Raw genomic sequence first — 24,985 nt, 5'->3', positions numbered from 1 at the left:
ACTCCTTCCCTTCCTCCACATTGGCCCAGTGAAAAAACTTGGACAATTCAAAGTGTTGGCAAGAACTTACAGCCAGGCACGGTACCTCATGCCTGGAATTCCAGCACTTTGGCAGGCCGAGGCAGGAGGATCGCTGGAGCTCAGGAGTTTGAGAACAGCTTGGGCAACATAGGGAGACCCCATCTAAAAAAAATAAAATGAGCCAGGCATGGTAGCACAGGCTTGTAGTCCTAGCTCCTCGGGAAGTTGAGACAGGAGGATCGCTTGAGCCCAGGAGGTGGAGACTGCAGTGAGCTGTGATTGCACCATTGCACTCCAGCCTGGGCCTCAGAGTGAGACTACCCCAAGAAAAAACAAAAACCAATAACAAAACAAAAACAAAACATAGAGGAACCGATGATTATACTGTGTTGGTATGATGTAAATCGCCAGAGTCCCAATAAAAAACATGATGTTATCAGGTGAAGCTGAGCATATATGTATTTTCTTTTCTTTCTTTCCTTCCTTTTTTTTTTTTTTTTTTTTTTTGAGACAGAGTCTTGCTCTGTTTCCAGGCTAGAGTGCAGTGGCGTGATATCGGCTCACTGCAACTTCCGCCTCCTGGATTCAAGCAATTCTCCTGCCTCAGCCTCCTGAGTAGCTGGGACTACAGGGGTGCACCATAATGCCTGGCTATTTTTGTGTGTGTTTTTAGTAGAGACAGGGTTTCACCATGTTGGCCAGGATGGTCTCGATCTCTTGACCTCATGATCTGCCCATCTCAGCCTCCCAAAATGCTGGGATTACAGGCATGAACCACCGTGTCTGGCCACATATATGTATTTTCTGACACAGTCATCCTTACTCGTGTGTGCCAGCACACAAGTCTGAAGTCTGAGGATGGTCATAAAAACTTTTTTTTGTAATAAACCTGAGCTTGAAACAACCCAAAAGTCCATGATCTGGAGAACAGATGAATAGCCAATAGAAGATTCATACAAATGAATACTGTGCAGCAGTGAAAAATGCAAGCCTTACAGCCACGTGCAGCCATATGGATGAATATCAGCAGAATCACATTGAGCAAACAAAACAGATTAGCAGTCCAGGTGCTGTGGCTCACATCTGTAATCCCAGCACTTTCGGAGGCTGAGGTGGATGGATCACCTGAGGTCAGGAGTTTGAGACCAGCCTGGCCAACATGGTGAAACCCTGTCTCTACTAAAAATACAAAAATTATCACTGCAACCTCCATGGCCAGGCATGGTGGCTCATGCCTGTAATCCCAGCATTTTGGGAGGCCGAGATGGGCAGATCACCTGAGGTCAGGAGTTCGAGACCAGCCTGACCAACATGGAGAAACCCCGTCTCTACTAAAAATTACAAAAAAATTAGCTGGGCATGGTGGCACATGCCTGTAATCCCAGCTACTCAGGAGGCTGAGGCAGAAGAATTGCTTGAACCTGGGAGGCGGAGGTTGTGGTGAGCTGAGATTGTGCCATTGCACTCCAGCTTGGGCAACAAGAGCGAAACTCTGTCTCAAAAAAAAAAAAAAAAAAAAAGCCAGGCAAGGTGATGGGCGCCTGTAATCCCAGCTACTCGGGAGGCTGAGGTAGGAGAATCGCTTGAACCTGGGAGGCAGAGGTTGCAGTGAGCGGAGATTGTGCCACCGCACAGCAGCCTGGGTGACAGAGTGCAGCTCTGTTTCAAAAAACAAACAAACAAACAGATTAGTAAAGAATGTGAACAAGGTCAAATGAGGTGGCTCATGCCTGTAATTTCAGCACTTTGGGAGTCCAAGGCAGGCAGATTGTTTGAACTCCAGAGTTCAAGACAAGCCTGGGCAACATAGTGAGACCCTCATCTCTAATTAGCCAGGCATGGTGGTGCATGCCTGTTGTTCCAGGTACTTGGGAGGCTGAGACAGGATGATTGTCTGAGCTCAGGAGCTCACACCACTGTACTACAGCCTGGGTGACACAATGAGACCTTGTCTCAAAAAAATAGAAACATTCAAGAGGTAACCATGTATTGTTTGCTGAGGAGCATGTGGTAAACTATAAGGAAAAGGAAGAAAATGAAAAACAAAATTTGTGATAGTTCTTCCATCTGCAGGGAAGGATTATGAGACTGGGGAGAGGCACATGGGTGTCTTTTATTATGATGGTTTTTTTTTTTTTTTTTTTTGAGACGGAGTCTCACTCTGTCACCCAGGCTGGAGTACAGTGGCGCGATCTCAGCTCACTGCAAGCTCCGCCTCCCGGGTTCACACCATTCTCCTGCCTCAGCCTCCTGAGCAGCTGGGAATACAGGCGCCCGCCACCACGCCCGGCTAATTTTTTGTATTTTTAGTAGAGATGGGTTTTACTGTGTTAGCCAGGATGGTCTCGATCTCCTGACCTCGTGATCACTCCACCTCAGCCTCCCAAAGTGCTGGTATTATAGGTGTGAGCCACCGAGCCCGGCTGATGGTAATTTTTTTTATCTAAGCCTGCTCCTTATAGTTTATCTACTCATTGATGTTTAATAAAACATCAATGTTTTATTGATTATCAATGCTTAATAAAACATCTACTCACTGATGTTTAATAAAAATTTAAGACCAGGCATGGTGGCTCATGAGCCTGTAATCCCAACATTTTGGGAGGCTGAGACGGGAGGATCACTTGAGCCCAGGAGTTTGAGACACCCTGTGCGACATGGTGAAACTCTGTCTCTACAAAAAATACAAAAATTAGCTGTGCTGATTTTTTTAAAAATTTAAAGCAGTGACAGATACAAACATGGTTACTATTAGGCATTAAGATTACAACTGGGGCCAGGCGCGGTGGCTCATTCGTGTAATCCCAGCATTTTGGGAGGCCACGGTGGGTGGATCACTTGAGGTCAGGAGTTTGAGACCAGCCTGGCCAACATGGTGAAACCCCATCTCTACAAAAAATACAAAAAAATTAGCCAGATGTGGTGGCGAGCGCCTGTAATCCCAGCTACTCAGGAGGCTGAGGCAGGAGGATCACTTGGAGGTTGAGGTTGCAGTGAGCTGAGATGGTGCCACTGCACTCCAGCCTGGGCCACAGATTGAGACTCCACCTCCAAAAAAAAAAAAATTACTACTGGTTTCACATGTTAACTCATGTAATACCTCCAGCAACCTTGTGAGGCAGGACTTGTTATCATATTCATTCTATAGGTGTGGAAACTGAGGCACGAGGAGGTCACAAGACCTGCCCAAGGCCATGCTTGCGATGAGAGACAGAGTTGGGTTTTGAACAATGGCCTCACTCAACTCCATGCATATTCTGCATTTATGAAGCTCTTTCATGTGGGCTGGGGGCAGGAGACCCTGTGGGGCTCAGCCTTTCATGCTAGTTTAGGTGCCAGTGATACAGCGAGCAGGTTGCAGGGCAAGGGGCCCACATGGAGCTGCCCAGTTTGATATGTGGGGAGGGGGCCAGGCACAGTGGCTCAGGTCTGAATCCCAGCACTTTGGGAGGCCGAGATGGGCGGATCCCCTGAGGTCAAGTGTTCAAGACCAGGCTGGCCAACATGGTGAAACCTCGTCTCTACTAAAAATACAAAAAAAAAAAAAAAAAAAAGAAAAAGCTGGGCATGGTGGCATGCGCCTGTAGCCCCAGCTACTCGGGGAGGCTGAGACAGGAGAATCTCTTGATCCCAGGAGGCAGAGGTTGCAGTGAGCCAAGATTGCGTCACTGCATTCCAGCCTGGGCTGCAGAGGGAGACTCCATCTAAAAAAAAGAAAAGTGGGGAGGAGTGGCAGAGTTTCGTTCGGGTCAGGGCCCAATCAGAGGAAGGGATAGAGGCTGGGGGAGTCCAGAGAGGAGAAACAAAGGCTCAGCTTGGGGCAGTCAGTGAAGCCTTCCTGGAGGAGAGGATATTCAGACAAGACATTGATGGATGAAAAGGAGTTCAGAGGGTGGGCAAGGACCCATGGGCTGGATGGCTTAGAGAAATAGAGAGAGACCTAGACAGGATGCAGTAGAGCTGCAAAAAGACTTTACAGAGAGAGGCTAAGAGACACATGACTGAGAGAGCAGTGGACAGAGTCAGAGGAACAGAGACCCAGGGAGAGAAAGAGACCAGGCAGTAGAGTTAGAGAGACAGAGACGTAGAGACAGAGGAAGAGAGATACTCAGGAAACAGGACCATCTGCCCGGTGCTGGTGCCGGGCGTACACACAAGAGCTTGCATTTGCCTGTACTTGCTTGAGTATTGCAGGGAGGCGTTTGCCCAGGTTACCAGGGCAGGAATGTCCATGCATGGGTGGCGGGGGCACGTGCACCATTTCAGTGCAGGTGAGGGTCTGCACAGGAAGAAACCTGCTTGGGGGCCGCCGTCGCCCCTTGTCCCCCTGCAACGAGGAGGTGTGGGGCGGGGCGCCCCTTCCCGGAGCCAGGCCCTTTAACGCCCCCCCAGCCCGCAGCGCCCCCGCCCCATCAGGCGTCCCTGGGCTCCGCCTGCCCGCCCCGCATCAGCGCCACGTCAGGCGCTGTCCGCGCCCCCGGTACTGAACCAAGATGGCCGGTGGCGGCCGGGCCCCGGCGTGAGCCAAGCGCGGGCTGCAGCCGGGAGATGCCCCAGCCCAGCGGCCGCTGAGCCCGACCCGACAGAGCCGGCCCGGCCGCCTCCGGCCCGCCTGCGAGCCCGGAGACATGTCTCTGCTTTGCGTTGGAGGTAGGAGGCGAGGCTGGGGGTCGGGGGACCCGTGTGGACGCGGGCTGGGGTCGGGGTCCGCGTGGATGCGGCTCCCAGGGGGTTCCTGGGGGGTGACCCGAGTCCAGGCGGTTGGACTTTTGAGAGGGGTAGCCCTTGTCGACGCAGCTGGGCCCCGGAGGGGGTGATCCGTGTAGACGCGGCAGGGCTCTCGGGGGTCCTGGTGGCCGCTGCTGGAGGGGTCGTGTGGACGTGGCTGAACGCGGAGGCCCGTGTGGACGTGGACGGGTATCCGGGGTTCTACCCAGAAACGATCTAGACTGGGGCGTCTGTGTAGACCGGGTTTTTAGAGGGTCAGTGAGGAAGAGTCTGGGCTGGGTAGTTTGATTGAAGCCTGCAGGGGTACTTGGAAGGGGTCTGGTGGTGTGGGCTGGGTTACGGGTCCTCATGGACGCGGACCCGGCTGGAAATTCGAAGGAGAGTGCGGTGGGAGGGTTCTCCAAGCCGTGGGGATGTAAGATATAGGTAGAGGGGCTTGGCCATCAGGGCATCCACGAGTTCTAGGACTCTCCCAGCCCTGGGTGTAAAGAGGACTGGAGTGGGGGGAGTGTGGAGACAGGAGACCCCTCCCAGCGTCCAGAGAGGGCTGTGACTGGAGGTCTGGGGGCGCTTTTCCAGTTAACTCTTTGGCCTCCCGAGTGAGGGGGTTGGAGGAATGTCCAGAAGGTCTTCCCGCTCCCTGCCCCCTCCGGTTCTCCCAAACACGTTTCAGGGCCTTCTCGGCAGGGAGCCTACTTCTTGGAAGAGCAATGTCTCCTGGTCCCCCTCCTGGCCCATCCTCACCTCACCCACTTTGCACTGGAGAAAGGGAGGGAGGGAGACGTGAGGTGGGGGAGGGAGCTATTTTGGGGCCAGAACGCCATCTGCACAGAGGCCCACGCCCAGGCCCACGCTCTGCGTTGGGGTTGGAGGAGGGAGGGAGACGTAGGAGGGGCATGACCCCCCACCCCACACCTTTATGGCTCTGGGGTCGTGGGGAAGCCAGCCCAACCGAACCCAGGCGTTCTGAGCACTCCCGTTTGCGAAATCAAACTCTGGGAGACCTTGGGCGGCAGGGGTGGAGGTGGACCGCCGTTCCACGCCTACAGAGCTCTGAACCCCTGGTTCTTAAGGACTGGGGTCCCCCCGTCACTCCCACCCATTTCAAGAAGGCTGGGGTGGGGGAAGGGGTGTGTCTGCCAAGCCTGAGACGGCAGGCTTCGGGAGACCTCGGGCGACAGGAAGCGTGCGTGTGCTGAACTCCTGCTGCCTGGACACAGGGTGGGCAGGCCGGGGAGCCGGGAACCGCCCCCGCCGCCCCTCCTCCTCCCTCCCCTCCCCCTCGGCCGCTTCATTCACAAACCCTGCCCCGCCCGCCCGCTCCCCGCCGCGGCAGCTTCCGAGTGCAAATCAGGCCGGGCTGGGCCGGCGTGGACGCGGGTGTTCTTAAAGGGACAGGGGCCTACTTTCTCTAAGCTCGTTTCTGCTGGACGGGGCTGGGGGTGGTGGAAGAAGGGTCCCTAGAGTCAAAGGTCAACTCCTCCATCCCCTAGCCTCCAGGCCTATGGAGTTAGGGGAGTAGGGAAGTGAAGGAGACCCCCAGGCGACCCCCACCGCCTAGGCCTGAGGACGGAATGGGAGGAGAATTTGAATGTCCAGACCTCCTACTGACCTCTCCCCCTGCTCTAAGTAGCCGGGCTCTTAAAGGTGGCACTGGAGGAGGTTCCGACGTGGGTGTTCTTGGCTGACTCCTCTATCCTCTCTCTTCTCCCCCCAGCATCCCGCCCCACCCCGCCTCACATCCTCCAAGTTGGGCTTCTCTGGAAGGTTTGCCTAGTGGAGTGGGGCGGGGGGGGGTGCGGCGGGGATCTCACCCTTAACTCTGACGCAAACAGGAGGCTCGGCTGCGGGGGTGGCATTAAGGGGGGGCAGCAGGAGGCAAGAGGGATGAGGCTTCCAGAAACAGAGACGTTGGGGGAGGACTGTGCTGGATTCTGTGGACTTTATAGGGAGGGGCCCGGCTGAGTGGAGAGGAATCGCTGGGAGGGGCAAGTCTGGGGAAGAGGTTGACAGGGGTGGGAGGTAAGGCCCTCAGGTGTACAAGGAGGTGTGAGGTTGGAGTGAGGAGGAGTAGGAGGCAGGGAGGGGTGGGGAGAGGGAAAAGTGCTGGGTGAGGCCAGTCTCCCAGGGAGAGGTGGGATGGTGCCCAGAGAGGGGAGGGGCTGGGATGGCTGAGCACGAGAGATGTTGGGGTGGGCTTGGCAGGAGTGAAGCTAGGCTGAGATGGGTTGCCGTGTTGCCTGAGCTCAGCTGAGGAAATACCTGCCCCCACCCCCCTCCACCAGGGACCCACAGGCGTTTGCCAATCCCTACACACATTCATACCCAGACTTGTTCCTGTGTGGACACAAATGCTTAGGATGCATGAAGGCTCTACGCAGACCATGTGCCTGGGAAGGCACATTCCATAGGCACACGTGTGTACTCAAATGCCTGTGTGAACACAAGCATACACGTGTATATAGGACACAGTCTGCCGCTACAGATATAGTCCCAGCAGCACACGTGTGAGTGTGTGTGTCTGCCAGCACGCATATAGATGTATCCACGTGTCTGATGAATGTTCACAATATACATGTCACTTAAAGATCCACCCATGTCCAGCCGAGCGCGGTGGCTCAGGCCTGTAATCTCATCACTTTGACTTTGGGAGGCCAAGGTGGGCAGATCACTTGAGGTCAGGAGTTCAAGACCAGCCTGGCCAACATGGTGAAACTCTGTCACTGCTAAAAAATACAAAAAATTAGCCAGGTGTGGTGGCACGCACCTGTAGTCTCAGCTACTCGGGAGGCTGAGGAAGGAGAATCACTTGAATAGGAGAGGTGGAGGTTGCAGTGAGCTGAGATCCTGCCACTGTACTCCAGCCTGGGCAACAGAGTGAGACTCTGTCTCAAAAAAAAAAGATTCACTCATGTCCTAACACTCAGACATGTACCCATACATATCTGTTAAGGTCCCCAACCCCATGAAGCACACATATATTCATATAAGCACATGTCAAAGCCATGTGTGTATGCACATGACAACACTTGCCTGGACATTCAAAGCAGCCCCTTTCAACAAGTGGATGATGATGCATACAAGTAAATGCACATTTGAGTATTTCATTGCACACAAGTGCATACATGTATGCAGATAAACAAATACAGCTGCCACAGAACTGCATCCATGTACACATGCAAACATCAATATGTGTGTTTTCCACCTAACATATCACCCACAAGCTCACACACACCAGTGTGTCTCTGATGTAGTGACACCCCACTCCTAGACACACATGTGCAGACTCCCACCTGCACTTAAATGGTGCACATACTCTGCACACATGCACACTCATATCCATGTAGAGGCAGGCACCTGCCTGCCCTGGTAAGATGAGCCAACTACTGCTGCAAATACCTAAGCAAGTACAGGCAAATGCAAGCTCTTGTATACACCCAGCACCAACACATAGCAGACCACCCTGTATGGTGTATGGGCCTTATCTCTGCCCCCTTCATTTATTTATTCATGTGGTGCCCCGCTGCTTCCCAACATCTTAATCCACTCACTAGGTCTTGGCAGGATCCTGAGGCTGTGAATGGTAAATGCCACCTGGTTCCTTCATGAAGTCACTCATTTTATTTACGCAACAAGCATTAATTGAGCACCTACTGTATACCAGGCACTGTCCCTGGCTCTGGGGACCCAGCCCTATTCCTAGCCACCACTCCTGCACCTCCCATGGGGTTAGAATGAAAGAGATGAGGGAGGGCTAAGGGAGCTGAGGAGTGGGGTATCCAGGGCTCTGTTCCTCTGGGAAGCCTACCCGGATTCCAGCACCACCATTTACTTGAGTCTCAGAAGATGTGATGAGGGGGAGATGAGCAGGAGGGAGATGGTGCTCTGGGTGGAGGGAATAGCATGAGCAAAAGCATGGTGGTGTGAAGGGTCAGTTCCAGATCTTCCTATGTGCCTCACAGCATTTTGCACAGGCCACTTGATGTTTTGTTTTGTTTTGAGACAGAGTCTCACTCAAAGCCTGTTACTCAGGCTGCAGTGCAGTGGCATGATCTCAGCTTGCTGCAGCCTTGACCTCCAGGGCTCAAGTGATCCTCCTGCCTCAGCCTCCCAAGTAGCTGGGACTATAGGCATGCACCACCACACCCAGCTGACTTTTTTTTTTTTAATTTTTTGCAGAAGCAGGGTTTTGCCCTGCTGCCCAGATTGGTCTTGAACTCCTGGGCTCAAGTGATTCACCCTCCTCAGCCTCCCAAAGTGCTAGGATTACAGGTGTGAGCCACCACGCCCAACTGATGTTTTAAAGGCTCTATAAACATTTTATGAATAAATGACATGAACAAATCAGTGAATTTAGGTGAGGGTGGGTTTGCTTCACAACTTACAATAATATCAACAACAAACCCCATTTATCCAGCTTTTTTGTTTGTTTGTTTTGTTTTTTTGAGACACGGTCTCACTCTGTCACTCAGACTGGAGTGTAGTGGTGTGATATCGGTTCACTGAAACCTCCACCTTCCAAGTTCAAGCGATTCTCCTGCCTCAGCCTCCCGAGTAGCTGGGATTACAGGCACGTGCTACCACACCTAGCTAGTTTTTGTATTTTTAGTAGAGATGGGGTTTCTCATCTCTACTAAAAATACAAATACATCCCTAGTGGCCAGGCTGGTCTCGAACTCCTGACTTCAAGTGATCCTCTTGCCTCGGCCTCCCAATGTGCTGAGATTACAGGCTCGAGCCACTGTTCCCAGCCCAGCATTTCATAGGCATGATGTTAAGGATTTTTATGCCCATGCCCTCTTCAACTCTTACAGTAGCCCCATTGTACAGATGAGGAAAACTGAGACTCAGGGAGCTTTAACAACTTGCCTGGTGTAACAGAGCCAGAGATGGAGCTGACTGACTCCAGAGCCTACTGGGGTTGGCAGGAGAAGTTTGAGCCTTCTCTCAGACCCCAGGACCTCGGAGACAGCCAAGTCCCTTCTGTGGAGTGACGATCTGCCCTGGGATTGCCTTCTTCTTTCTATTTATATATTTATTTGAGACAGAGTCTGGCTCTGTTGCCCAAGCTGGAGTGCAGTGGCACAATTTCAGTTCACTGTAACCTCCTCCTCCCGGGTTCAAGCAATTCTCCTGCCTCAGCCTCCTGAGTAGATGAGATTACAGATGCACACCATCATGTCCAGCTAATTTTTTGTATTTTTAGTGGAGATGGGGTTTCACCATGCTAGCCAGGCTGGCCTTGAACTCCTGACCGCCAAGTGATCTACCTGCTTTGGCCTCCCAAAGTGCTGGGATTACAGGCATGAGCCACCGTGCCCAGCCAGGATTGCTTTCTTCTTTCATGCATCTAGTAAACAGACATGTCACAATCTCTCCATTCATCGGGGCTATTCCCCTGCTGCTTGCCTAAGAAGCCTTCACACATCCCTCCGTTCCTGGCTACTCAGTCCCTGATACCCTCCAGCTAGGAGCTGCATCTAGGTCTTAGCTCCTACCGTCCTCATGGTATGCCCTCCAGAGTTGCATCTTCAGGGCTGCAGCCTAACCCTTTCCCTAACCTGGCCTCACTTTTCTTCCACATACAATGGACCTCTTCTGCAAGGTGCCAATAAGGGCATCCTGGGTCCAGCAGGCCTGAGTGTGAATTCCTAAGTCCACCACTTCCTGGCAAGTCCCACATCCTCTGCATTCCTTGGTGTGCTCATCTGTGGAATGGGCACAGGAGTAGCATTCACCATCTACGTTTGCCAGAACTCTCTAATGAGGCTTGCAGAGCCCTTGGCATGACTCCTGGCCTACGGGAAGGCCCAATAATCGTGAGCAAAAGACATGAAAAATCAATGATGGGCCGGCCGCGGTGGCTCACGCCTGTAATCCCAGCACTTTGGGAGGCCTAGGCGGGCAGATCTCCTGAGCTCAGGAGTTCAAGACCACCCTGGGCAACATGGTGAAACCCTGTCTTTACTAAAATACAAAAAAATTAGCTGGGTATGGTGGCGCGCGCCTGTAGTCCCAGCTACTCAGGGGGCTGAGGCACGAGAATCGCTTAAGCCCCGAAGGTAGAGGTTGCAGTGAGCCGAGGTTGCGCCACTGCACTCCAGCTTGGGCTACAGAGTGGGACTCCGTAAAAAAAAAAAAAAAAAAAAAATCAATGATGATGTTTTTATTAATGGACACTAAAAGCTTTCTGGAAGGCGGTTCTGAGTGCAGGACATTTCTGAGAGTCCACTGCATTCTGGGGCCCGAGGAGCGCTCCAAGAGGAGTCCCCCAGGGCCACTCGCAGGAGGGAGCCGAGTTCGTTGAGGGTACACGGGTGGGACCGAGCATTCAGCACCGTGGACAGCGCCTGCCCGCGCCGCTGGGAGACAGCTCTTAGCTCAACCTCCAGGATTAATGGAGGAGGTGACGTCATTCCTTCCGTGAATTACTATTTAATGAGCACCTACTATAGGCTAGGCCTACTTCTAAGTGGTTCATGGTAAACAACACACACAGAAATCCCTTATTCCCGAAGCTCTCTGGAACTCCAGGTTCTTGGTGTTTTTTTACACTGAAGGCTCAGTCTGGCTCTGGTCTATTTGTGTCAACGGAGGATAAGGGTCCTCATTTAGTGTCTCCCAGATGCGAAACCAGCAGAGCTGAGGTCTTTTATCCTAAAGCCCATCTATCTCCCTCTGAAATGCCCTCCACCAACATCACACACAAAACGATCAAATCTCCTATAATCTATTTCCGGATTCTCTATGCTTCCTCCCTTCCCCCAAGCTAATCCTGGGGCGGGTGGGCTTTCAGAAGCCCTAGACGGCTAGATCTCCACCTCCTGTCTCCCCACCCCATCCCACGTGGCAGGTCAGGGAGCGAGTGCCCCAAGACTGCAGTCCCCCCTAATTAGAATCCAGGGTCAGTCAGCCATGTGGCTCATGCCTGTAATTCCAACACTTTGGGAGGCCGAGGGGATCGCTTGAGCCTTGAAGCCAGCCACAGCAACATAGCAAGACCCCATCTCTACAAAAAAAAAAAAAAAAGAATAGTCAAGCATGGTGATGCGCACCTGCAGTCTCAGCTACTCGAGAGGCTGAGTGGGGAGGATCGCTTGAACCTGGGAGGTCGAGGCTGCAGTGAACCATGATCACACCACTGCCCTCCAGCCTGGAGCCTGGGCAACAGAGAGAGACCCTGTCAAAAAAAAAAAAAAAAAAAAAAAAAAAAAAAAAAAGAAGAAGAAGAAGAGAAAAGAAAGAAAAAGAAAAGAATCCAGGGTATTCAAATCCTAGAATCCAGGCCAGGGACACCTTTAGAACACAACCAAATAATAAAAACAGTAAAGATATCAGTAATAATAATAATAGTATAAATGACACTATAATCATTCTGCAGAAGGGGTGAGGGAGGAAGAGGAGGGAAGAAGAGGAGGAGAAAGAAGAGGGGAGGGAGATCAGCCACTCCGTCTCCCCATTTTCCAGATGCAGAAACGGAGGCGCGAAGCCAGGCTGCAGGGGTGTCCCGCAGCCTGAACTCCTGCCTCAGCCTCCCCGGGTACGGCCACTACATTCATCAGTCAGCGCTGCTGGGGGGCCCCAAAGACCTTTGAGGCCGCATGACGCGGTGTCTTCACCCGCTCGTCGCTGGGGACAGCAGTGGGCACCCCCCTCATCCCCGCCCCCCTGCCCGCCGGCGCGCCTCCCACGCCCTCCGCGCGCCCACGCTATAAATAGCCTCATGCGTGTGACCCGAAGCCCGCTGGGGAAGGGTGGCGCTTCCGCCCCGCTGACCCTGATACAGCAACCCGGCGCAGGCGGGGAGGTGGCGGGATGTGATGACAAAGACGGTGACTCAGGGACCATTTACTGACCGGGGAAGACAGGGAGAGAGACTGGGTTCCTTCTCTGAGCCCCCTTCCTCCTCCAAGCCTCTCCCCCGAGACCACCCTCCCCTCTGCGCCCATTCCCCTTCCCGAATCCCCTCCCTCACCGCGAACCCCCTTCCCTCCTGAGAACCCCCTCGCCACTCTCGGCCCCCTTTCCTGTCCCCTTTTCCCTCTGAGACCCCTCTCCCACTGGGAGCCCCAGTGATGAAAAATCGTGGATCTCCTCTACCTGGACCTCGGCAGGGGGCTAAGGGCAGGAGCCTGGCTTCAGCTATCAGAGGGTACAGCCCTCCAGCCGGTCCGCCCCTGCCTGAGGACCCCAACGGAGACCATTCCCCTCTAGCCAAGAGAGGCTGCGGGAAGGAGCTGAGGCTTAGGGAAGAGGAGCCGGACTGACCAAGGGAGGGGCACAAGAAGGGCAGAGACAGTGAGAGAGAGAAGGAGAGAACAGAGACCAAAAGAAGACTACCAGAGTGGAGAGAAATAGAACAGGGAGGAGGGAGATGAGAGACAGGGATTGGGAAAGAGAGAGAGAGAGAACAGATCAACGAGCTACTGGGCTCCCTGCTGAGCCTAAATCCATGATTTATAAAACGGGGTACAGTTGGAGGAGCTTCAAGTGAGCCCAGCCCAGGCTAGACCCCAGTGAGCCCCTTGTATCACCCCCAGAGCCTGTCACTTTCCCACCCTCATATGCATCCCTACTTTTCTCCCCCAACTGCCTCTCCCCAGTGTCTCCTCCACCTGCCTGCCCTCCCTAGTGGAAATCTTTCCCCCTCTCTCTTTTATTATTATTATTATTATTATTATTATATATTTTTTGAGACAGAGTCTTGCTCTGTCGCCCAGGCTGGAGTGCAATGGCGCGATCTTGGCTCACTGCAACCTCCGCCTCCTGGGTTCAAGCGATTCTCCTGCCTCAGCCTCCCGAGTAGCTGGGACTACAGGTGTGCACCATCATGCCTGGCTAATTTTTGTATTTTTAATAGAGATGGGGTTTTACCATGTTGCCCAGGCTGGTCTCGAACTCCTGACCTCATGTGATCCACCTGCCTCGGCCTCAAAGTGCTGGGATTACAGATGTGGGCTACCACGCCCGGCCTCTCTCCCTTTTAAATTATTATTTTTAGACATGGGATCTTACTACATTGCCCAGGCTGGTCTTGAACTCCTGGGCTCAAGGGATCCTCCTGCCTTAGCCTTCCTAGTAGCTGGGATTACAGGCATGTGCCTCTATGCCTGGTACTCTCGCTGTCTCCTTGTGTCTCTCTATTTCTCTCCATCTGTCCAGACTCTCCTCTCTTGCTTTCATGCCCATCATTTCTTCCTCTCTCCTCTCCCTTCCTCTCCCTGTATGAGTCCCTCCAGCTGTGGGTGCTTTTCTCAGCCTCTGTCAGCATCCCCTCCACCCCCGATCCCGTCAAATTCTACCTCTTGCCCCTTCCCCTGCCCACCCCCTTCACAGAGAGTCCCCACGCCTGCAGCCTGGACCTCCTCCAGGAGCCAGGCCCAAAGCTCCTGCTGGGCACATTCCTGAGTGTTCCTGAGCCTCTTTCAGCCCCAGAGGTGAGGTGCTGGGTGGGTGCACTCCCTGGGGGCTGGGTGGAGCTGAGGATGTGAGAGAAAAAACCAGACCTAGAAAAAAAAAAGACAGAGATGGAAGCAGAGATGAAGGTCCAGAGAGAGGGGTTCACTTGCCCAGGGTCACACAGCTCTGGAATTTGAACCTGGCTCAAACCAGCACTCACCTCTCTCAAGGCCCACCCAAGGGCTGCAGTGCAGTGGCACAATCTCAGCTCACTGCAACCTCTGCCTTCCAGGTTAAAGGGATTCTCCTGCCTCAGCCTCCCGAGTAGCTGGGATTACAGGTGCGTGCCACCACACCCGGCTAATTTTTGTTATTTTAGGAGAGACGAGGTTTCCCCATGTTGTTCAGGCTGGTCTCGAACTCCTGACATCGTGATCCACCTGCCTCGGCCTCCCAAAGTGCTGGGATTACAGGCATGAGCCACCGCGCCTGGCCAGGAACAGACAGTCTTTACTGACATGTGTTTAGGGCCACCGCACTTCCCCCGCTCTTCACGGGAATTTTCTTCACTGGCTCCACTCCGGTGCCTTTTGTGAGACAGAAATTCAAGCGATGAAGACAGAGACACAAACCCGGGATGGGAGGCTGTGACATCTGCCCATAGAAACACAATTCTGTTTCTAGGAATTTATCCTTCAACTCGCTAGTACACGCTCTTCAAGACATACTGAAAAAACATGAAGGATTAGAACAGTGGGTGTCGAATGCTACCATTTGTCTTGGAAATCAAGCAAAACGAACGTGGGTATGGTTGCCGACGCATGGACCATCTCCAGTGGAACAAGGAACTGCCAACGTTGATTGCATTTGGGAGGGAGATGAAGGGCTGGGATGGAAAGAGCTTTATTCTCAGTGCCTCATCTTTTGGTTGTTTTGGATTTTACAACATGTGCATGCATTGCCTACACAAACAAAGACACTAATTTGAAAAGGAAAAGGGGAGAAGAAAAGAGGGAGGAAAGAAAAGGGGCCGGTGCGGCAGCTCACGCCTGTCATCCCAGCACCTTGGGAGGCCAAGGTGGACGGATCACCTGAGATCAGGAGTTTGAGACCAGCCTGGCCGACATATAGTGAAACCCTGTCTCTACTAAAAAATACAAAAATTAGCTGGGCATGGTGGTGCACGCCTGTAGTCCCAGCTACTTAGGAAGCTGAGGCAGAAGAATTGCTTGAACCTGGGAGGTAGAAGTTGCAGTGAGCTGAGATGGCACCACTGCACTCCAGCCTGGGCAATAGAGCAAGACTCCGTCCCTAAAAAAAAAAAAAAGAAAAGAAAAGAAAGAAAGAAAGGAAAAGGAGGGAAGAGCTCGGTGTGGGAGAAGATTGGGGGTGGGAGTAGAGAATTAATGGAGGAAAAAGATGTGGGGGACAAAAGCAAGGTGTGAGAGGTGTTGGCAATGGAAACTGAATACCTGTTGAGAAGAGCCAGGAGGGGGCGACATGGCTTTGAATTTCTTGGGGCTGTGAGATTATGTGAAATGTGAGAAGACTGGACCTCAGTGGGGTGCCTGACATATATTCAGGTTACACCTCCCACAAGCAAGTGGGGCTGGACAATCTCTGTCAACCCTCCAGCCAGGACCCAAGTGTCTCCTTGTACATTACTTTTGGTTGTTGTTGAGACAAGAATCTCACTCTGCTGCCCAGGCTGGAGTGCAGTGGCATGATCTTGGCTCACTGCAACCTCTGCCTCCTGGGTTCAAGTGATTCTCCTACCTCAGCCTCCCAAGTAGCTGAGACTATAGGTGCCTGCCACCACACCTGGCAAATTTTTGTGTTTTTAGTAGAGACAAGGATTCACCATGTTGGCCAGGCTGGTCTCGAACTCCTGACCTCAGGTGATCCACCTGCTTCAGCCACCTAAAGTGCTGCGGTTATAGGTGTGAGCCACCGTGCCTCGCCCTCCACATGCATTTTGAGAGCCAGCTCTCTGGGTTGCTTTGTCCCACCTCACCCAGCCTTCGAGGCTTCCCCAAACCCTGGGAGCATTTGACATTGCAGACTGAGCTGGACAATCAAGGGAGAGGTCTTGCTGACCTGTCGGGGCTGGTGGAGTCATCAGAGATTGTCTTTATCCTCGCCTTCTTCTTCTCCACCTCCTCAACTTCCCCTCTTCTTCTGGGGCAATCCTGGAGGGCTTCCTGTAGGAGGCCTCTCCCACCATCTGCCCAGCTCTTTCTTTCTAATCTTGTTCAATTGTGGGTAAAGGCACAGCTAGTTGGGAGCTTGGGGAGTTTGATGGGGACAGGGGATGGAGGGAGAGGGAGGGGCAGGGAATGCTCTCAGGGTCCAAATTTCTTTCCATTCTAGGGTTGCCTGTGCTCATCTGTCTGATGGCTTCTGTCTCTCCCTCTCATCCCTGCCTCCTCTTTCCTACCTCTCCTCCTCCCCTTGTCTCTGTCTCTGACATTGCTTCTATCTTTATCTTTTTTAACATCTGTCTCTTTTGCTTTTTATCTTTGCCTGTCTCTCCTCTGTGTCTCTCTCCTTATGTCTCCATCTTGGTGTGTCTCTGAATCTCTCTGTATCTCTGCCTCCTCCTCCCCACATCTCTCCCCATCTCCCTTCCCTATCTCTGTCTCTCTCCACAGTCAAAAAAGCCAAGTTTGATGGTGCCCAAGGTAAGTGGCTTCTCTTGCTGTCCTGTCCCGTGTTGTCTGTCTGTCTGTCTGTCTCTTGGAGAGACTGGGAGGGGGTCCCAGCCCAGACTTAGAGTTGGGCTTTATGTCTTCTGAGCATCAGGAGAGGGGTCAGAAGATTAAATAGGGGGAGGGGCAGCCGTTGGCCTGGGGTCCCTGCAGTTTGTATGGGGGTCCCCGGGTCTCCCCAGCCACCCTTGGAGAGTCTGTAAGGGGTGGGGCTTGCCCTGAGCCAGTGGCTCTTCCCAGGGTCCTAAGAGGTAGAATGGGGACTCTTAGATGGGGCTACAGGTGGGAAAAATGAGGCTCAGACAGGTGAAAGGAGTTTCTTTCTTTTCTTCTTCTTCTTTTTTTTTTTTTTTTTTTTGAGACAGAGTCTCCTTCTGTTGCCCAGGCTGGAGTGCAGTGGCGTGATCTCGGCTCACTGCAACCTCTGCCTCTGGGTTCAAGCGATTCTCCTGCCTCAGCCTCCCAAGTAGTTGGGATTACAGGCGCCCTCTACCACGCCCGGCTAATTTTTTTATTTTTAGTAGAGATGGGGTTTCGCCATGTTGGCCAGGCTGGTCTCAAACTTCTGACCTTAAATGATCCGCCCGCCTCGGCCTCCCAAAGTGCTAGGATTACAGGCGTGAGCTACCGTGCCCTGCCTTTTTTTTTTTTTTAATTTTTATTTAAATTTTTTATTTTTTGAGGCTGGAGTGCCGTGGTGCAATCATGTCTTACTACAGCCTCAACCTCCCAGGCTCAAGCAATCCTCCCACCTCAGCCTTCCAAGTAGCCGGGACCACAGGCATGCACCACTGCACCCAGCTAATTATTTTTTTGTATTTTTTAGTAGAGATAGGATTTTGCCAAGTTGCCCAGGCTGGTCTTGAACTGCTGGGCTCAAGCAATCCTCCCACCTTGACCTCCCAAAGTGCTGGCATTATAGGCGCCAGCCACTGCACCCAGCCTGCAAAGGGGGTTTCTTACAGTCAATTTTGTTCCCCTTTTCTGGGACCTCAGTCTGTTTAGCTGAAAACCAATGGCATGGTCATTTCGAAGCAGCTGGATGAAGTATCCCAAAATTCCACGTCTCCCCACACTGAGGCCCCTCCCTCGTGCCCTGAGGGTGGGGTTGTGGGTTAGGGGGTGAGTGGCCCAGAAATTCCTGAGGGGATCACAGCAGATGGTCTAGAGCTTGGGAAGGGGCATCGGAGAGTCCCTGAGCCCCAGCGCTGACCCCTACTCTCACTGCCACAGAGAAATTCAACACGTACGTGACCCTGAAAGTGCAGAATGTCAAGAGCACGACCATCGCGGTGCGGGGCAGCCAGCCCAGCTGGGAGCAGGATTTCATGTTGTGAGTCTGCAGCGTCTGGCATGACCTCACTCCCTGGCATAGCCCAGCACCTCGCTGGCCCCTCAGGGCAGAGCTGGACACTGGGGAATCCCGGGTGACTCCCCTCTGTCCTCCCTCTTCCCCTGTCCACCTTATCACCTTCACCTCCAAAACACATCCCCAATCCAATCACTTCCCTTGGTCTCCGCGGCCACCAGCCAAGTCCCTGCTGCCCGCCAGCCTCCGCCCTGGCCTCCTGTGCCATCCACCTCCTACAATCTGTTCTCCTCCAGGCAGCCAGGGGGATATTTTTAAAACTGAAAATCACATCCTGTCGCTCCCATGTTCCAAACTTGTCCATGGCTCATCGACCTCACCGTAAAACCCACAGCCTTCCCCGTGGTTCCCACCAGGTTCTCGCTCTATCTCCCTCACCTGCCCCAGCCACACCCACCTCGGCCCCTTTCTCCAACACTTCCCAGCTTGTTCTTGCCCCAGGGCCCTTGCACTTGCTCTCCTGTCCCCAGCTGGCTCTTCTTCAGGTCTCAGCTTGTGTCACCTCCTCAGTGAAGCCCTCCCTGACCACTACCTCCAAGCTACAATTTCAGGGCATCATGCCTTCCCAGGCCTTGCCACCAATTTTGTTTGTTTGTTTGCTTGTTTTGAGGCAGAGCCTCACTCTGTTGCCCAGGCTGGAGTACAGTGGCGTAATCTCGGCTCACTTCAACCTCCACCTCGCAGGTTCAAGTGATCCTCCTGCCTCAGCCTCCCAACTAGCTGGGATTACAAGCATGTGCCACCACACCCGGCTAATTTTTGTGTTTTAAGTAGAGACGGTGTTTCACTATGGTGGCCAGGCTAGTCTCAAACTCCTGGACTCAGGTGATCCACCCACCTCAGCCTCCCAAGGTGCTGGGATTATAGATGTGAGCCACCGTGCCTGGCCAATGGATTTTTTTTCCTTTCTTTTTTTTGTTTGTTTTGAGAAAGAGCCTCACTCTGTGGCCCAGGCTGGAGTGTAGTGGTGCAATCTCGGCTCACTGCAACCTCTGCCTCCTGGGTTCAAGCTTTTCTCCTGCCTTAGCCTCCCAAGTAGCTGGGACTACATGTGCGTGCCACCATGCCTGGCTAATTTTTGTGTATTTAATAAAGACCGGGTTTCACCATGTTGGCCAGGCTGGTCTTGAACTTTTAACCTCAGGTGATCCACCCGCCTCGGCCTCCCAAAGTGCTGGGATTATAGGCATGAGCCGGGAGCCACCACTCCCAGCCAACAGATATATATATCAGATATATATATACTTTTTTTTTTTTTTTGAGACTGAGTTTTGCTTTTGTTGCCCAGGCTGGAGTGCAATGGCGTGATCTCGGCTCACCGCAACCTCAGCCTCCTGGGTTCAAGCAATTCTCCTGCCTCAGCCTCCCGAGTAGCTGGGATTACAGACATGCACCACCACGCCCGGCTAATTTTGTATTTTTAGTGGAGATGGGGTTTCTCCATGTTGGTCAGGCTGGTCTTAAATTCCCAACCTCAGGTGATCCTCCCGTCTCGGCCTCCCAAAGTGCTGGGATTACAGGCGTGAGCCACCGTGGTTGGCCATATTTTAAAAATATATTCCTTAAGATAAATCTTTGGTAAACTGTAAATTCAGTGAATCTCACATTTCACCAAGTTTCCTGCTCCCCCGAATTCACATATGTCTAGGGCGAGGCCTGCAGGGAAAGTGCTTTGAGGTGGGATCGTGTCCTCACATCATTAGATGGAGATGACACTGGGAAGGACAGAGGTGACCCGAATGTCCTTATCCTGTAGGTAAAGGGAGCTATGGAGGGTATTTGAGCCTCTTCCTCACTTACCCAGCATGGCAGGGTTGGAGGGCCCAAGGAAGGGCTCAGAAAGATGAAGGTGCAGGCGATGTGTAATATCTGTCCCCACGCCATCCTTCCCGGCTTTGAATCCTGGTTCTTTTGTGATACCCTGAGCTCTTAACTTACCCCACTGGCCTCAGTTTCCCCTCTATAAAATGAGAACCACCATGTTACCCTACCACCTAGGACACTCCCAGGCCTAGGTTTGAATTGCAGTATGCTGTGTGTTCTCAGGCGAATCAACTAAACTCTCTGGGCCCCCGTTTCCTCCCTCCTGCTCCCTCGACGCCCCCTCTCCTTTTTCTGCAGTGAGATTAACCGTCTGGATTTGGGACTGACGGTGGAGGTGTGGAATAAGGGTCTCATCTGGGACACAATGGTGGGCACTGTGTGGATCCCACTGAGGACCATCCGCCAGTCCAATGAGGTGAGTGGCGGGTGGCCTGAGGGTGAGGAAGGAGGAGTGCCTTGCAGAAGCCCAGAGACCAGTGGACTAAACAAGATGGGCATTTATCTCCTATCCCCTGACAACATCAATGTAGACACTTGGGATTGCCACGAACCTTCCAAAGTCACTAGGGCCCATACACCTTCCATCCTGCTCTGCCTCTCCATGCGGCTTCCACCTTGTGGCCCCAAATGGCTGCTTTAGGCTCACCATTGCATCTTCATTCCAACCACGGAAAGGTGCTGGTGGTGGGGGAGGGGGGTGGTTCATGCACATCTCATTGGCCAGAACTTAGACATGTGGCCAACACCTTGCTGCAAGGGATTCTGGGAAGTGTAGTCCTAGGCTGGAAAATGTAGTCCTGGGCTGTGCTACCCTAGGCACAGCTAAAAATGTATTACCTTGGAAGGAGAAAAGGGATAATATAGGCAATTAGCATTTTGTGTCCCAGATGGGCAGCAGCAGGAAGCTTACACCAGCTCATAAGAAGGTGCTAGGTAACGACCCTGGCCCCTCAGCCCGTGCATCATTGTCAGCAGGTAGTAGTGATGTCTATTTTTTATTTAATTATTTATTTTTGAGACAGGGTCTCACTCTGTTGCCCAGGCTGGAGTGCATTGGCATGATCATGGCCCACTGCAGCCTCAACTTCCCAGGCTCAAGTGATCCTCCCACCTCAGCCTCCTGAGTAGCTGGGACTGCAGGTGCATGCCACCAGGCCCCCCTTATTTTTTTTTGTATTTTTAATAGAGACAGGGTTTGCCATGTTGCCCAGGCTGGTTTCGAACTCCTGGGTTCAAGCAATCCGCCCACCTCAGCCTCCCAAAGTGCTGGTATTATAGGTGCGAGCCACCACGCCAGGCCGTGGTCATGTCTATTCATCGGTCCCCACAGCCCAATCCCTGGCCTCCTAACCTCAAGTCTCAACCTCTCCATGCTGACCCCAGGAAGGCCTTATTAGGTGGAGCTCTGATCTGTCCTCCCCTGTCCATCTGCCTTGGGAGGCCCTTCAGATGGCACCTGCCCACTAGCCTCATCTCCCCCCACACTCTAACCTCTACCCCTCCCAGATTCCACCCTCTGAACCTTTGCATAGTGTGTTTCCTGAGCTTCAAGTGTCCTCCTTTCCATCACCTTCTAAATTCCCATGTGCCCACCTCCAGGAAGCCCTCTCTGACTTCTCTCTGGATCCTTTAGCCCTCCTTCCTCCCTCTGGGCTATGACCTCATGGGGCTGGGGGTGCCTGTGTCCAGCCCTGTTTCCCAGGGCTATGGGCTCTCAGGAGCCAGGGTGATGATGGCTGGGCCTCTTGGGGACCCTGGCATCACCCAGTATGAACCAGGCATAGAGGAGGGACTGGGGACTGTTTTTTGTTTGTTCGTTTTTGTTATTTTATTTTATTTTATTTTATTTTACTGTGAGATGGAGTCTCACTCTGTCACCCAGGCTGGAGTGCAATGGCACAATCTTGGCTCACTGCAACCTCTGCCTCCCTGGCTTAAGCGATTCTCCTGCCTCAACCTCCTGAGTAGCTGGGATTACAGGCACCTGCCACCACACCCAACTAATTTTTGCATTTTTAGTAGAGATGGGGTTTCGCCATGTTGGCCAGGCTGGTCTTGAACTCCTGACCTCAAGTGATCCGCCCACCTTGGCCTCGCAAAGTGCTGGGATTACAGGTGTGAGTCACCGCACCTGGCCAGTGAGTGTGTGTTTTTGAATGAATGAATGCAGAGGGACGAAATGGTTGCAACAATCTAGGTAAGTGAGTCTAAAAGGAAGCCTTGGCCGGGCATGGTGGCTCACACCTGTAATCCCAGCACTTTGGGAGGCTGAGGCAGGTGGATTGCCTAAGCTTAGCAGAACAGCCTGGGCAACATGGTGAAACCCCGTCTCTACTCAAAAATACAAAAAATTAGCCAGGCGTGCTGGCACGTACCTGTAATCCCAGCAGCTCAGGAGGCTGAGTTAGGAGAATCACTTGAGCCTGGGAAGCAGAGGTTGCAGTGAGCTGAGATCACGCCACTGCACTCCAGCCTGGGTGATAGAGTGAGACCCTGTCTCAAAAAAATTAAATCAGGCCGGGCATGGTGGCTCATGCCTGTAATCCCAGCACTTTGGGAGGCCGAGATGGGTGGATTATGAGGTCAGGAGATCGAGACCATCCTGGCTAACACGGTGAAACCCCGTCTCTACTAAAAATACAAAAAATCAGCCAGGCGTGGTGGCGGGTGCCTGTAGTCCCAGCTACTCGGGAAGCTGAGGCAGGAGAATGGCGTGAACCCGGGAGGCAGAGCTTGCAGTGAGCCGAGATCGCACCACTGCACTCCAGCCTGGGCGACAGAGCGAGACTCCGTCTCAAAAAAAAAAAAAAAAAAAAAAAAAAGGAAAAGAAAAAAGAGAGAGAAAGGAAGGAAGGAAAAGAAAGGAATAAAGGAAGGAAGGGAGGAAGGGAAAGAAAGAAAGGAAGGAAGGAAGCAGGGAGGGAGGGAGGGAAGGAAGGAAGGAGGGAAGGAAGGAAGGACGGAAGGAAAGATAGAGAGGAGACGTGACTTTTGTTTTGGGGTAGGGGTGAGGGGGATGTCTCATGCCAGAGTAGGGGCCCTGGGGACTAGTGACCAGCAGATTCCTGACCCACACACCTCCTCCCCCAACCCCCAGGAGGGCCCTGGAGAGTGGCTGACGCTGGACTCCCAGGTCATCATGGCGGACAGTGAGATCTGTGGCACCAAGGACCCCACCTTCCACCGCATCCTCCTGGACACGCGCTTTGAGCTACCCTTAGGTGAGTACAGGGGCCCGGGACCTTCACCCAGCCCCAGCCCCACTTGTGGACTCACTCAGCTATTCCAGGAGAGTGAACAGGCCTGGGTAGGTCTAGCTGACCCTTCAGGCTGAGAATGAGGGTCCTTCGCCCCGGAGGAGAGAGAGTTTCTTGGGTTGCAGAGAACAGGGATGTGAACCTGCTGGGTGCGGGCCATGACCTGGGCCCTGTAGCTTCCCAGTGAGCTGCAAGTGCTTCACGACCGAGGGCGTTCAGGGTTGAGCTATCCTGGCTGTTCCTTGGTGATGCCTGAGACTGCAACAGTGAGCTGGGGATAGGAGGAGAGACAGACAGAGACAGAGAGACAAAGAGAGACAGAGAGAGACATGTAGACAGAGGCTGAGAACAGATAGTCCCCTCTTCCTTTCCTGGAAGCACCTTGAGTCTCTCCACCTCATTCTTCTAAGAACCCATGGCTGGCCAGGCATAGCTCTCATGTCTGTAATCCCAGCACTTTGGGAGGCCAAGGGGGGAGGATCATTTGAAGCCAGGAGTTTGAGACCAGCCTGGGCCATCTAGTGAGATCCCATCTCTATGAAAAAGTTAAAAATTCACCAGGCATGGTGCTGGGTTTCTGTAGTCCCAGCTATTTGGGAGGCTGAGGCAAGAGGATGGCTCAAGCCCAGGAGTTTGAGGCTTCAGTGAGTTGTGATTGTGCCACTGCACTCCAGCCTGGGTGACAGAGCGAGACCCTGTCTCTAAAAAAATAAAAATAAAAACAAAGGGCTGGGCGTGGTGGCTCATGCCTATAATCCCAGCACTTTGAGAGGCCGAGGCAGATGGATCACCTGATGTCAGGAGTTTGAGACCAGCTTGGCCAACATGGAGAAACCCTGTCTCTACTCAAAATACAAAAAAATTAACTGGGCATGGTGGTGCACACCTGTAATCCCAGCTACTCGGGAGGCTGAGGCAGGAGAATCGCTTGAACCCAGGAGGTGGAGGTTGCAGTGAACTGAGATCATACCACTTCACTCCAGCCTGGGCAACAGAGTGAGACTCCGTCTCAAAAAACAATTTAAAAATTAAAAAATTAAATAAAAACAATGGCTTCCCCATCCTCGTAAAGGCTAGGAACCATCTCCTCTCATCCTCCAACTATTCTCCATTCAGCTCTGGGAAGAGGGGCGTCAGAGGCACCACGGTACCTCCCCTTCATCTCCATCCACCCTCCTGAGACCGCAGACCAGCCCACCCCTACTTCTGAGGCTTTGCCAAAGACCCCAGAAGCCAGGGCCCGGCTGGAGCTCAGTAGGCCTGGAGGATGGAGGCTGAGGGGCAGGGAGGGTCTTCCAGGCTCACAGACAGGGCTCTGCTTGCAGACATTCCTGAAGAGGAGGCTCGCTACTGGGCCAAGAAGCTGGAGCAGCTCAATGCTATGCGGGACCAGGATGAAGTGAGTGTGGGGGTGGGAGGGGCCTGTTTCTTCCTTGTTTCTGTCTCTGTCTCCCCATGATTTTCACTTACATATGCTGTTTCTCTCTGAGCTTGTCTTTCCCTGCATCTCTGTTTCTAACTCTTTGTAACCTGACTGCATCCATGACCCATGTGGTCCAGTCTCTGGACAATGATGGGGTCAAGAAACACACAGAGGCCAGGCGCAGCAGCTCACACCTGGAATCCCAGCACTTTGAGAGGCGAAGGTGGGCAGATCACCTGAGGTCAGGAGTTCAAGA

At 52.9% G+C, this 24,985-nt stretch overlaps 1 protein-coding gene across 5 annotated transcripts in view; it reads left to right on the top strand.

Annotated features, from left to right (window-relative positions):
- Nucleotides 1-4,315: 4,315 nt before the first annotated feature.
- The window catches only part of UNC13A (unc-13 homolog A), an 86,688-nt gene continuing 66,018 nt past the window's right edge, over nucleotides 4,316-24,985 (top strand). For 2 of the 5 annotated variants that reach the window (XM_055372110.2, XM_055372108.2), the window contains exons 1-6: nucleotides 4,462-4,671; nucleotides 16,800-16,829; nucleotides 18,090-18,189; nucleotides 20,347-20,464; nucleotides 23,147-23,270; nucleotides 24,632-24,705. In XM_055372110.2, the coding sequence (XP_055228085.1) occupies nucleotides 4,650-4,671; nucleotides 16,800-16,829; nucleotides 18,090-18,189; nucleotides 20,347-20,464; nucleotides 23,147-23,270; nucleotides 24,632-24,705 (468 nt within the window). In that variant the 5' untranslated portion in view covers nucleotides 4,462-4,649. Of the gene's footprint in view, nucleotides 4,672-16,799; nucleotides 16,830-18,089; nucleotides 18,190-20,346; nucleotides 20,465-23,146; nucleotides 23,271-24,631; nucleotides 24,706-24,985 lie in introns of all 5 variants that reach the window. The other 3 variants (XM_055372112.2, XM_055372107.2, XM_055372109.2) reach the window with 3 other exon arrangements.

This window comes from Gorilla gorilla, chromosome 20, assembly GCF_029281585.2.
Source record: "Gorilla gorilla gorilla isolate KB3781 chromosome 20, NHGRI_mGorGor1-v2.1_pri, whole genome shotgun sequence".
Taxonomy (NCBI): Eukaryota; Metazoa; Chordata; class Mammalia; order Primates; family Hominidae; genus Gorilla; species Gorilla gorilla.
The sequence above is the reverse complement of the archived record's forward strand: the minus strand, read 5'-3'. Positions and strand labels throughout refer to the sequence as shown.